Source organism: Orcinus orca, chromosome 7 (assembly GCF_937001465.1).
Source record: "Orcinus orca chromosome 7, mOrcOrc1.1, whole genome shotgun sequence".
Classification (NCBI taxonomy): Eukaryota; Metazoa; Chordata; class Mammalia; order Artiodactyla; family Delphinidae; genus Orcinus; species Orcinus orca.
The window spans coordinates 111,967,082-111,979,511 of NC_064565.1; the positions used below are offsets into that span (position 1 = coordinate 111,967,082).

The 12,430-nt window shown below is 41.2% G+C and overlaps 1 protein-coding gene across 5 annotated transcripts in view; it reads left to right on the forward strand.

Annotated features, from left to right (window-relative positions):
* CAB39 (calcium binding protein 39) overlaps positions 1–12,430 on the forward strand; it is an 87,249-nt gene that overhangs the window by 52,253 nt on the left and 22,566 nt on the right. For all 5 annotated transcript variants that reach the window (XM_049712529.1, XM_033425613.2, XM_033425630.2 and 2 more), the window contains one exon: positions 10,431–10,595. In XM_049712529.1, coding sequence (XP_049568486.1) covers positions 10,431–10,595 — 165 coding nt within the window. The remainder of the gene's footprint in view (positions 1–10,430; positions 10,596–12,430) is intronic.

Here is a 12,430-nt window from a genome sequence, read left to right on the forward strand (position 1 = left end):
TATAATGGGTGATTCAGAGGGATTGCACCTTTTCAGGCTTTTTGATACATTTTGCTAAATTGCCCTCCAATAAAGTTGTACCAATATATTTTTCCACTACCAGTATATCTTCTAGAAGTCTTTGCCTCTAATAGGAGGGGGAAAATGTTTCATCATTTTAAGTTAATATCACGATAAAGTAGAATATTTTCTTTTAAGGTTATTAGCCTTTTAATTTCTCAATTAGCCATATCTATACTTTAAGCGTTTTACTCTTGCTGTGTTTAAGTGTGCTTTATATATTGGTAAGTTGGGCTTAACAAGTAACTTTATCTATTAAAAATTGGGAACCAAGGGGAGGGCAGACCCAGTGTTGTGCTCCAGCAGATAAACCCTGTACCTCCATCTGTGATGAGACACCTCCCACCGTAAGACCAGTTTGGGATCTACTGAGTAGTTGGGCCTTGTTGGGTCCAGAAGAGGTGTGGGTGATAAGGGCTACGAGCACTTCAGAGATGTGGTCTGGAAGCATTAGCGGGTGAGTGAGTAGCTCCTCTGGTCTTCTAAAAATGTGTTTTTGTATCACTACTTGGTATCTGAGTGGTTGCCACTGATGACGGTAAAATGGTACAGGGATGGGTACTGTGGAAACATTGGGTTTAAGGCAAGAGATTTAGTATGAAATCTGAATTCTTGGAAGTCTTGAAATAGGCCACTTGTACAAATGTTTGGCTTGCTAGTTGCTTTTTTTCCACCTCGTTGTATTTTTTTAAAGAGAAAACAGGCAGTGGGAAGTCTCACAGCCTTACTTCTAATTGGGGATATCATTATGGGCATGACGCTTAAAATTTTGAAGTAGTTACTTGTCTCCTCACCCTGGGAGGGGAAGAAGTATAGTTCTGATATTGTTACTAGTGAGGTGAGAGTAGTAGGTGTGAACTTTGGAATATTGGTTACTGCTTAAGTAGATCCTGTACCTTAAATTGTTTAATTTTAAGTATTTTAAAAAGATACTAAGTAGAAATAAGGTCGTTATCAACTGGTTGTGGAAGTCAGTGAGGCTTCATGGTACAGGATTAGTATACCTGCCCCGCACCCTACCCCGGCCTTGACTCTGAGCAGCTCTGCCAAGCCTCAGACTCCTTCCTCCATGACTCTGCTCAGCTGGGTGTCCCCAGACTCCCACTATATATGTGGCTGCTTAGTAGAATCATACAGGGTAAACCACTTCTCAGAAGCCGCAAGAAAACAATCAGGAGCTTAAAATTCTGTGTCTCTCACCTAGACGAGTCAGCAGTGTGTGAGTTAGTGAGGCACAGTTCACATCATTCTCCAGTCAAGTGAATGGGCTTATCATGAGGGGGGTGCTTCTCTCACATGTTTCTCTTCATCACCATGTATTTATTAAAACAGTTGGCTACTGTTAGTAGACTGTACCCATGAAACATAATATAAGGCTCACTGGCCACATAAGTGTAGCATCTGTGTCTCAGAACACCATGTTCTACTGACAAAATGTCCTAGACAATTCAGTTATTTAACAAAATCATGAAGTCAGACCGTGTGTAAATCACTGTCTCAGTCACATCGGAGGGAGGAGGGTGTAAAGGAGTGTAAGCAAGCCCTTTCTAAAGCCCTTGAATGTATGTTAGGGAAATGAGAGGTGCAGATGAGGAGATAGAGCACTGCAAGGCCAGGGGCTGAGACAAGGTAGCAGCTGCTGTGGCATCAGGAGGAGAATGGCAGGAGGCGGGAATGGGCTGTGAGAGGGGAGAGGAGTAGTGTGAGCATTTGGGGTCACTTGAGAAGAGACAAAGCCTCCAGGGCGAGAGAGTGAGAGTAGATGACGGGGCAGAAGAGAATTGGGAGAACCTTTATCTGGAATTTGAGATCTTAAGAAATGGAATAGATCCCACCAGGCGTCGGGCCCAGCAACCTAGCATGAGGCCACACAACTGGCAAAATTGCAAGGGGGGACTTGAGGCAAGGCCAGCCTCCTTTTCATGTTGGGTCCCTTTCCCCAGCACACATATATAGAGCCACCAGCCTGGGGATTACGGAGGGCTGCCTCTTACCTGTGAAGTAGAAGCAAAATAAGAGGATTGATTAGCTTTTAAGACTGATAAAATGATTGCAAAAGAGTACCCTTCACCCTGCTTCCCCAGATGTTAACATTTTATGTAGCCACCGTGCAATGATCAAATCAGGAAGCTAACATTGATACAATACTGTTGACTAATCCACAGACCTTTTTCAAATTTCCGCAGTGTCTGCTAATGTCCTTTTTCTGGACCAAGATGCAGTTCAGGATCACACATTGCTTTTAGCTGTAACATCTACTTACTCTCCTTTAATCAGGAACAGTTTCTTTGTCTTTGACATCATGACCTTGACACTTTGGAAAAATACTGGCCACTTATTTTGTAGAATGTTCCTTAATTTGGGTTTGGCTGATGTTTCCTCATGATTCAATGCAGGTGATGCCTTTTTGGCAAGAAAGACCACAGAAGTGATGCCATGCCCTTTGCAATGGGTCCTTTCTGGAGGCACACGAGGCCAGTAGTCTCAGTACCATTCATGATGATCACATGGTTAAGTGGCGTCTCTGTGTAAAAGTACTATTTTTCCTTTGTCATTTAGTAAGTCTCTTAGGGGAGTGAGCATCTTTGTTTAAAATTTCCCCAGGTGATTCTGGTGTATCTCCAGGGTTGAGACAGAGGATGGCAGAAATACATCAAGATGGATCAAAGAAGTCGAAGATGTTTTCACTAGAAAGTCTTATTTCCAAATGGGGGAGGTGAAGCTAGATGTTCGGATACGGAACAGAGAAAGAGAACTAAGTTCTGTTGTGGAAAGTGAAGCAGTTTTGAAGTATTTGCTGCTGGGAGTAACTGGTTGAAAAATCAATCCAGTTTGAAGGAATGTTTCTGGCTGGAGTGAAAGCAGTTGAGCAGCATGAATTTTAGGGAACCAGGTGTGCACAGGTTCCATCACCTTCTCTACCCTGGGGGCTGAAGTAGAGAAAGTCTTCAGTAAAGGATACCCCACATTGTTTAGGGGAGCAGGAGACCTGGAGCTGTGAGCAGGGGCAGCCCTGAAACTTTGTCTTAACAGGACAGGTCACACGGTCATTAGGGAGCCCGGTGGATTAGGTGTCATGATGATCTCAGCAGCTTGACCATGGTACAGTGTGTGAGGAGCTGTGTGAACAGCTTACTTAGTAGGTGTGAGGAGACAAGCAGGGGGGTGGCAGATAAGGAGGATGTGGTCAGAGAGGCAGAGAACGTGCTGACATAATGCAGGCTGGCCAGAGAGGGGGGACTGGGCAGGGTCACTAATGTGAATGCTGATGAAGGGAACCAAGTGAAACCTAAACAAGAACAGCCAAGTTGATTTACTCTGTATGTGTGTCTTCATTCAGTAGATTCTTGCTGCATCACCTTTTCTGGTGAATCACTTAATTTCATAAGCTTTTCTGATCATCTTTTAGTAATATTTGGTCATGTTTATTCCTTTTTCAAGCTTTTTTAAAATCAACTTGTAATTGTGTTCAACTTGTAATGGGGAACAGAACTCACACAAATGGTTGAAATATACCTAAAATTAGAAGTCGTCAATTGGAATATGAACTTGATTGCTCTCATGTGTCAGGACTGTTAGTAAACAATAAAGTTGATGAATTTTAGTTTTTCTTTTATATCATGCTGCTGATTATCCTGTGTCGATGGTAACTAACCATGGAAATACCCAGGTTTGGAAGTCACTTGTCCTCAGTGCCATTCTCTACTTCTCGGTAGTTTGAGTAGCCTTTTACCTGTTAAGCCCAATTCTAGCCTTTAGCTTTCTATCTGGCAGTGTTTGTGGCACTGGTTTTCAAGGCGTGGTTGGTAGGCCTATTTACGTGTGTAGACCTATACACAATACTTAGTTATTTGTTAGAAATCTTAAAAATTTAGGGGTGATGTGTGGGGAGGAGTGAAAGGAGGGAAACAGAAGCAGAAATTAGATAAGCCAGTTGTTACCAACTTAGTAAACACTTTGATCTATTTCTCTCATTCCCTTTGTCATTTTGCTCTTAAAAAATTAAAATATGAACTGTAAAACATTCAGACAAATCTGAAATACAGAAAGTGCAGAGTGAAAGTACTCTTCTTGCCCCTCCCCATAGGCGTATTATACTCAGTTTGGTGTGTATCCTTCCAGACTGTTTTCTCTGAGGAAACAGGGAGTTAGGTTCCTTGCTCACCACTGAAACTGTCAGGTAGATTCCCTCAACTTTTCTTGGTGAGGTGTTGCAGAGTGTCCTTCCTTCAGGTCCCTGGATCTGCACTACTTTTTTAGAGGAATTCCTTGACTTTATGGTGTGAGAACATCACATTTCCCTACATCCAGTGTTCATCTGGATTTTGTATCCCAGTGATCACGTATACTCATGTTCAGCCACTCATCAAGCATGAATGGAGCACCTGCACACACTGGGCTACTACTGGAGCAGAAGGAAACAGACATTCATTAGAAATACAAGGAAAAGCAGAGTTATGTACAGCTGTGAGAAACACTGTGAAGCAGTACCAGGTAGTAGGAGAATGTATGATAGAATTGACTTGGAAAGACTTCTCTGAGGAGGTGATCGTTGAGCTGAGCAGTGAAGGAAGAGCGGGAGTTGGCTGGGAGGTGGGGCGGAATATGAGCACGAAGAGCATTGTGGGCATAGGCACCCACATGTGCAGGGGCCCGAAAGGAGCCCAGTGTGACCAGAGCATTGGTGTATAGATAGTGGGGGAGGAATTGCAGTGCAGGGTGAGGTCAGAGAGGTAGGGTCAGACCATGCAGGGTTTTATGGGCCATGTTAAAAGGGAATTTTCTCCATCCTAAGAGCAATAGGTAATTGAAGCATTTTAAACACAAAGATTTAAGCATTTTAAGACAAAGGATTTAAGCACAAATCTTAATCATATTTGTGTTATGAAAAGATCATTCTAATTGTGATGTGGAAAATGGACTGTAGGGAATTCAAGGAAACCAGTCAGTAGGCTCCTTAGTCGTCCAGACAAGAGTTATGGGGACTTGGGTGGTGATGGTGGAGTATAAATGGATGGATTTTGGAGACTTGGTGATGGATTAGATATCGGGGCAGGGTGAGGAAGAGGGAAGAGTCGAGGATGAATCCTAAGTTTCTGACACGTTAAGAGCATCAGTAGTGGCATCTCATTCCCAGAAATAGGGAACAAGGGAAGAACATAGGCTTTGGGGCAAGAGCATGAGTTCTGTTCTAGATGCATTAGGTTTGAGGTACCTTGAGACATCCAAGTAGAGACACTTCTAGCAGGTTGCTTAATATACTAGTAAGAGAACTGGATTAGAGATAGGAATCTGTGAGGCATCTGCATTTAGGTGTTCATTAAAGTTGTGTGTGTGGATGAGGTCACCTAGGGAGAGATGATAGAATGAGAAGAAGAGGGCCCTGTACTCTGCCTGGAGGAATTCCCAATATTTAAATGGCCCACTCCAGGAGGATGAGCCAAAAAGGAGACAGAGGAGCAACCAGGGAGACAGGAAGAAAAAAAGTAGGGTGTTGGTAAGTCACAGAGGACAGGGAGGAGCGGTTTTAAAAGCAGGGTGTAGCCAACTTCAAATGCTGCCGAGAGCTCACGCGTGATGAAGGCTAGAAATTGTCTTTAATGGCAGGCGGGTCGTTGGTGGCTGTCTGAAAGCTATAAAGTACTGGCTGTAGAAGTCTCACGGGATTGGGCTGAAGAGTGAATAGGAAAGAGATGTGGGCTGTAACAGACACAGGGAGGTGTTCTGAGAGGTTAATTATGGCAGGCAGTAGCTGGGAGGGGGTTATGGAGTCAAAGGAGAGCTTGTTTAGTTTTGTTAGTGGGAATCTAATAGATCATATTTAAAATTGAGTTTGGAGGAATCAGGTAAGAGGGGAGTCGACTATATGAGGAGATAAGGTAACAGACAGGATGAGATCCTGAGAAGGCAGGAGATGAGTGGAATCCAGAAGCAAGGAGGGTTAATATAGGTAGGTGAGTATAATGGTTAGAAGCAAGGAGGGTTAATATAGGTAGGTGAGTATAATGGTTAGCAGAGAAGAGAATTCAATGGTGTTTTCCTCCCCGCTCATAATGTAGGTGACAGTGTCATCTGCTGAAAGGGAAGAAGAGGGCTTTATGTTTGAATCCAGGGTGCCTTTCATCTTAGAAGCACCATAAGTAGCTTTCTATTTCCTCGCTTCTCTCCTCCATTTTTTAAAAACAGCTTTTTTGAGATACAGCTTGCATATCATATAGTTCACCCATCTAAAGTGTACAATTCAGTAGTTCGTAGTTTATTCACCGATAATGTGCAACCACAAACAACACAATCAATTTTTAAAATTCCATCTCCTCAAAAAGAAACCCCATACTTTAGCTATCACTCCCCTTCCCCCCAACATAGTGAGCATTTTGATCTTCATCTTTTGTTCATAGTGAGCACTTCTTCATCCTTTACTATCAGAAAGCATAGAGTATGGTCTGATCTCAGATTTTCAAAGCAGAGTATAAACTGAGACACATGAAGGGTTATTAAGAACCTCAAAACTTTGATGTAGTCAGAGAAGCAGACGGGGCTAAGGTCTATGACGTAGTAGGGTCAGTGAGTAAATTCAGCAGATAATATACTCAGAAAACCTACTAAATGTTAGATACTTCCCTGTCAAAGAGAATCATCTTAAGAATAGAGATTAATAAAATGAAATTGTAAAGGCAACACATGTAATTAGATTATAAGAGAACATTTACTGTTGATAAATGATTTTTATCTCCTGGTCCAGAAAAAGTACATTCTGGGGTACTTACAACTTATATATGGGATGACAACAAACTGCTGTCAGAAATCTAAGACATTAACAGAATAGGGTAGTGACAGCAGACTCAGAGAGGTAAAGGGTCTGCTTACATTGACACTGAATAAGGTTTCATAATGGGATTATTAGGAAGATACTTTGTAAGCATTTAGAAAAGAAAGCAGTAGTCAGTAGAAATCAGCATAGACTTAAGTAAAACGGTCGTACCAAATTAACTTTATTCATTTCCTTATATTCAGGAAATGTGGAGGAAATAGTATATTCTTATTTTATCAGAATATTTAACAAAAAGCCTTTTGAATATCATTTGGAAATAAGTGTATATGTAAGTGGCTGAGCAGCCATACCCAAAGATTATTTATAGATCATTACTGAAAAGAGCATGATGATTCAAAGGCATAATGTTAGGCTCCATTCAGTTACTTCCTTTTCGGCATTTTGGTTAATGATTGAGGCCATGCGAGGCATACCTACCTATCAGATTTCAGATGATACAAATATGGGTACAATAGCTGGCATTTTGGATGTCCTTCAGAATTCAGAAATACCTCCACAGTGTTGAATGATGAGCTATTAATGAGATTAAATTAAATAGTGAGAAGAGTTAAAGCCATCATTGCAGTGTTTATTCCGAAGATCTGGCTTTGAATGAATTATATGATATAATTGCAAAAATTCTTAAAGGTAGCCCTGAGCTACATTAAATTTGCAACATTTGCAGGGAAATGGTGGTCCGGTGTCTTGTGCATCATTCCATCTGGATAGAGTTGAAACATTAATCCTGTCTTTCTTAGGAGGGTGGTTAAAGTAGCTGAGAGGAGGTTTTTCTGGAGAAGACTATTTAGGGAAGACAGGCAAGCTGTTTTCAATGAGGAGCCAATGAAGATACTACCTTATCTGCAGTGCAGACCCAGGACCAGCCGACAGTATAGTGAGGCAATGTTCGTTTCACTATGAAATTTTCTAACAGCTGTCTGATTCTGAAGTCTGCTAATCCTGCATTACCGGACACTGGAAATATTTAAAGTGAAGCAATGTGGTCATTTGGTAAGAAGATTTAGAAGGTTGTAGAAGGGAATACCGTGGACCTAGATGATTCTTTAGGTGCCATTAAAGGCTGATGTCCTCTGAATCTGTGCTAAGTAATCTCCCTGAAGTAATTTCTGGTCATAAATATTTCCATTTATTTAGCTTTTTATAGCCTTTATTTTTCTCACATATCTTTAGTATTCTACTTTGTTGGCTTATTAGCTATAACTCTTTTGGTTTTTTTAGTGGTTCTTTTAGAACTTACAGTGTATGCCTTTTAACTTGTGGTTTGTCTTCAAGAAATATTATACTGCTTCATGTATAAAAACCTTAACACTGCCCCCCCCTTGGAGCTATTGTTGCCACATATTCTTGTTCTACATATGGCATAACCCCAAAATACAGTTATTTATGCTTTAAACAGCCAGTTGTCTTTTAGAGACTTTTTTTTAATAATGGAAAAATCGTTTCCATTTATCCACATTTCTGTCTCCGGTGCTCTTCATTCTTTTCTGTATACACAGATTTTCATCTTGAATCTCCTCCTGTAGGACTTCCTTAAACGTTTCCTATAGTGCAGGTCTGCTGGTGACAAAATCTTCCAGCTTTTCTGTGTCTTAAAAATTCTTATTTCACCTTCATTTTTGTATAATATTTTTACTAGGTATAGAATTCTACAATGGCAGTTTAGTTTAGTTTTTCCCCCAGAATTTTAATGATGTTCCTCCACTATCTTTTGACTTGCATCATTTCTGTCAAGAAGTCTGTTATTTTTTGATTCTTTGTCTGTAATGTTTTTCCCCCCTCTGGTTGCTTTTAGGATTTTCTCTTCACTGAATTTAAGCAATTTGATTATTCTATGGCTTGGCGTAGTTTTCTTCCTGTTTCTTGTGCTTGGAATTTTTTTTGAACTTCTTGGCTCCATGGGATTATAGTTTTCATCAAATTTGGAAAATTTTCAGCTATTATGTCTTCACATATTTTGTCTGTCCTTCCCCTTCCTTTGGGGACTGCAGTTACACATGTATCAGACTGCTTACAGTCATCCTGTAGCTCACTGCTGTGCTGTCTTTTTTCTCCCTCTCTTTGTGTTTCATTTTGAATAGCTTTCATTGCTCTGTCATCATATTTACTAACCATTTCTTCTGCACTGTCTGCTCTGCTATTGATCCCATCCAGTGTAATTTTTATTTCAGAAATTTTAGTTTTTATTTTTAAGTGTTTGATTTTGGTGGGGTTTTTTTTACGTCTTCCATACCTTTACTTAACATGCTCGTTTTTTCCCTGAATGTACTGACTATAGTTATAGTAACTTTTAATGTCCTTGTTTGATTTCTACCATCTGTGTCACTTTGCAGGGCTGTTACTGTTGACTGTTTTTCCTCCTCATTATTGGTTGTGTTTTCCAGTTTTGATTCTTTCCAGGCTTGCTTTTAAGCTTTTTGGAGAGCAGAGTTTAGTCCAGGGCTAATTTTTTATAACAGCAGAGACAAAACCCTTTGAGAGCTCTGCTTTATGCCTGTGAATATGAGGTTTTCCATCAGGTTGATGGGAGCCTTGCGTGAGCTCCATGGCTCTGTTCCCTGACCTTGGGTGCTTACTCGCATGCATGTGCTTACCAGTACTCAGATAGAGTAGCAAGTGAGTCTTTGCAGGTCTCTAACACTCTCTTCAGCGTAGCTGTCTCCTCTCTGGTACTTGGCCCTGCAGAAGTTCCAAGTCTCCTTGGCCTCCATAGATTACCAGCTCTGTCTCCTCACGTGGAGTTTGCCTGTTCTGCCTGGTTTCCCTCTCCCTGTGACGTGGCCTGGAAATTTTCTCCGGGCAGGCAGTAAGCTGGGGCAATTGTGACGTTCGTTTCATCTGTTTCCCTTCTCTCAGGAATCACTCTCCTGTGCTGCCTGAAGTTCAGTGTTTAAAATTCATTGTTTCAAATATTTTCCTCCAATTTTTGGTCTTTTTCATGGGGGAAGGTAAATCTGACCCTTGTTTTTCATCCTGCCAGAAGTGGAAGTTTTTAGTGACTTTTTATTTATTGCCAGTATTTTAGCTTTGCATTCAAAGCCTCTTTCAGCTTCATTTCTTCTGTCACTCGCTTATTCCCTCCACACCTTTTCTCTGACAGGCCCTGTGCTGCTTCCTCTCCCTCATCCCCAGTTCATGCCATTCGTTCCCCTCAGTCTCCTTCTCCCCAGCCAGTTCTTGCTTGGCAGTGTCTCTCCATTCCTCATGGTCAGCTCAGGTGCCTCTTCCATGTTGTTTCCCTCCCATTTGAGCAGAACTGAACTTTTTCTCCCTGTTCTGTTTCTACTACAACAACATTGTTTTCAGCGTTCAAGTATACAGGTTGTGAATCTGCTGGCCTTCCCTGTCGAGCACATACGTCAGTCCCCACCTGTGCACACACATGCAGTTTTTGACTCCTGAGGGCCAGGATGGGGCTTGCCCACCTTTGTGTCTTGTACAGGGGTCTGGGGGTATGTAATATATAGAGAAGGTATTTAGCAAGTGTAGGTATGTTATATATGTTTGTGAAAATGAATTTTCTCCTCTCCCCCAAAATCAGGCTACAGAAGAAGTTTCCAAAAATCTGGTTGCCATGAAAGAAATTCTGTATGGCACAAATGAAAAGGAGCCACAGACAGAAGCAGTGGCACAGCTCGCTCAAGAACTGTATAATAGTGGGCTCCTTAGCACCCTAGTAGCTGATTTACAGCTCATTGACTTTGAGGTAAGAAATCAGTTTTTTATTTTTCAAAAACACTAACTATTCGTAGTCATTTTCCGTATGTTCTCTCCTCTGAAACATTTTAAGGTTCCTGTTGGGCTCTTGGCTCAGGGGTACTGACCTGTAAGCATACCCGGGCTGCCTGTCTAATTAGCGGGGCCAACTCAGGAACTCAAGGGTATCTCGGACTTAGGCCAGGTTTTTTCCCCCTCTTTCACTACATCGTATATGAAGTTTTTTAGGTATTTGTTATGCCCTTTCATTTAGGCTGTATTTAATAAACAGCTGTTGGTTTACATAATTCACTGGTTCTTGGCTCTCAAGGAAAAAACAATCTAAAGAAGACCATAGAGTGTTAGAATTTTTGAGGTAGATGAGATCTTAGAGAACATCTAGGTTTTTTTGTTTGTTTGTTTTTAACCTGCTGAGAACTCACTACAGTCGAGATTATATGTGTTTTGTTTGCTTGGCACTGCTTTTAAACATTTAAATGAGGATAACATTAAAACAGCAGGAGATTTTATACACAATTTTGAATTTCTGGCTTCCCTTGGAAAATTTGGCAACATTGGGCCTTGTAGTCTGTGTGGCCCCTCAGCCCGTGGCGTTGGCACCCACACTTGGGCGAGCCACAGACGGCACAGCGTGCTCATTTGCATTTCCTGCTCGTCCCTGGTAGGCGTTTGAGATTGGTGCCCAGGCTTATACAGCCAGATCATCCCATGTTGGATATTTAGTGCATTTATTAGTGAGAAGAATGGTCCCTGATACCAGTCTGAATAAACTAGTCTGAGAAGTGTGTAATGAAGGGCTCTGGCATAGTCGTGAGCAGTCTCCTCTTCGACTCTTCGTTATGGCTGTGCTTTGTTTAAGCCCCAGTGTTTATCGTCCTGAGGGATTGTATGTCTATTCAGGTACTTGGAAAACCAGGGGAGAAAATGACAGACACCTGTAGCTAGATTCAGTTTTAGAGAAGGGTGGGGAAGATGTGGTTCATAGGTTACTTGAATGTATTATCAATAGATAATAAAAGAGAATAAAAATTTACTTCTGTCTTTTAGAACAGACAGAACTATGATATTTCCATTTATATAGCTGGTTTCATATATCTTTAATAGAGTGTCAAATTCCAACAACAAGGATTTTTATCTCCACTACAAAGGTGGGAGTGCACTGGACCATCCAGTTCCTTCTCCTTCGTCTTGCCACCCCACTCCCCAACCTGGACCTTGAACTTAATATTCATTTGGGACTTTAGAGACATAAATTTAATTTAAGAGAAATGTGTGCCCTTGAGACTGGTTCTTCGAGATTGCCATTACTACTCCTGACCTAGCATAGGCCCCAGGGTGATCTCTAGTGCTGGAAAGCTAGCGTTTCACTCACTCTCCTGCAGACTTGTCAGCCTTATAAAGTGGCAGTTCTGAAACATCTCTTGGGGTCTACTTCTGCATTTGTTACTTTCTTGTGCAGCTTTCTGATTATAAGTTTCGCTGTATTGTGTTAACATCTACCTATTTTGTTTCGTGAAGTACAGTGGTGTAACACTGATCTCTGAAATGTTGCATCATGTGATACTTAGTACCTTAATTATCTATATATAAAATTTTTCCCAATTACACCTAGTTTAGTAGGAGGATATGTCTACTTGCCATTAAAGCTCAACTTCTTACAGAATTCTTTCATTTTTATTACACTAACAATACAGTTTCTCCTCCTTCCACCACTATAAAAGGAAGCTATATGTATTGTTTACCATACAAGCATCCTATTTGAAGCTGCTTGGGTGGGAATCGGATCCCTGAACAATGTAAGCATATAGCAAGGTTTTGTTTTTC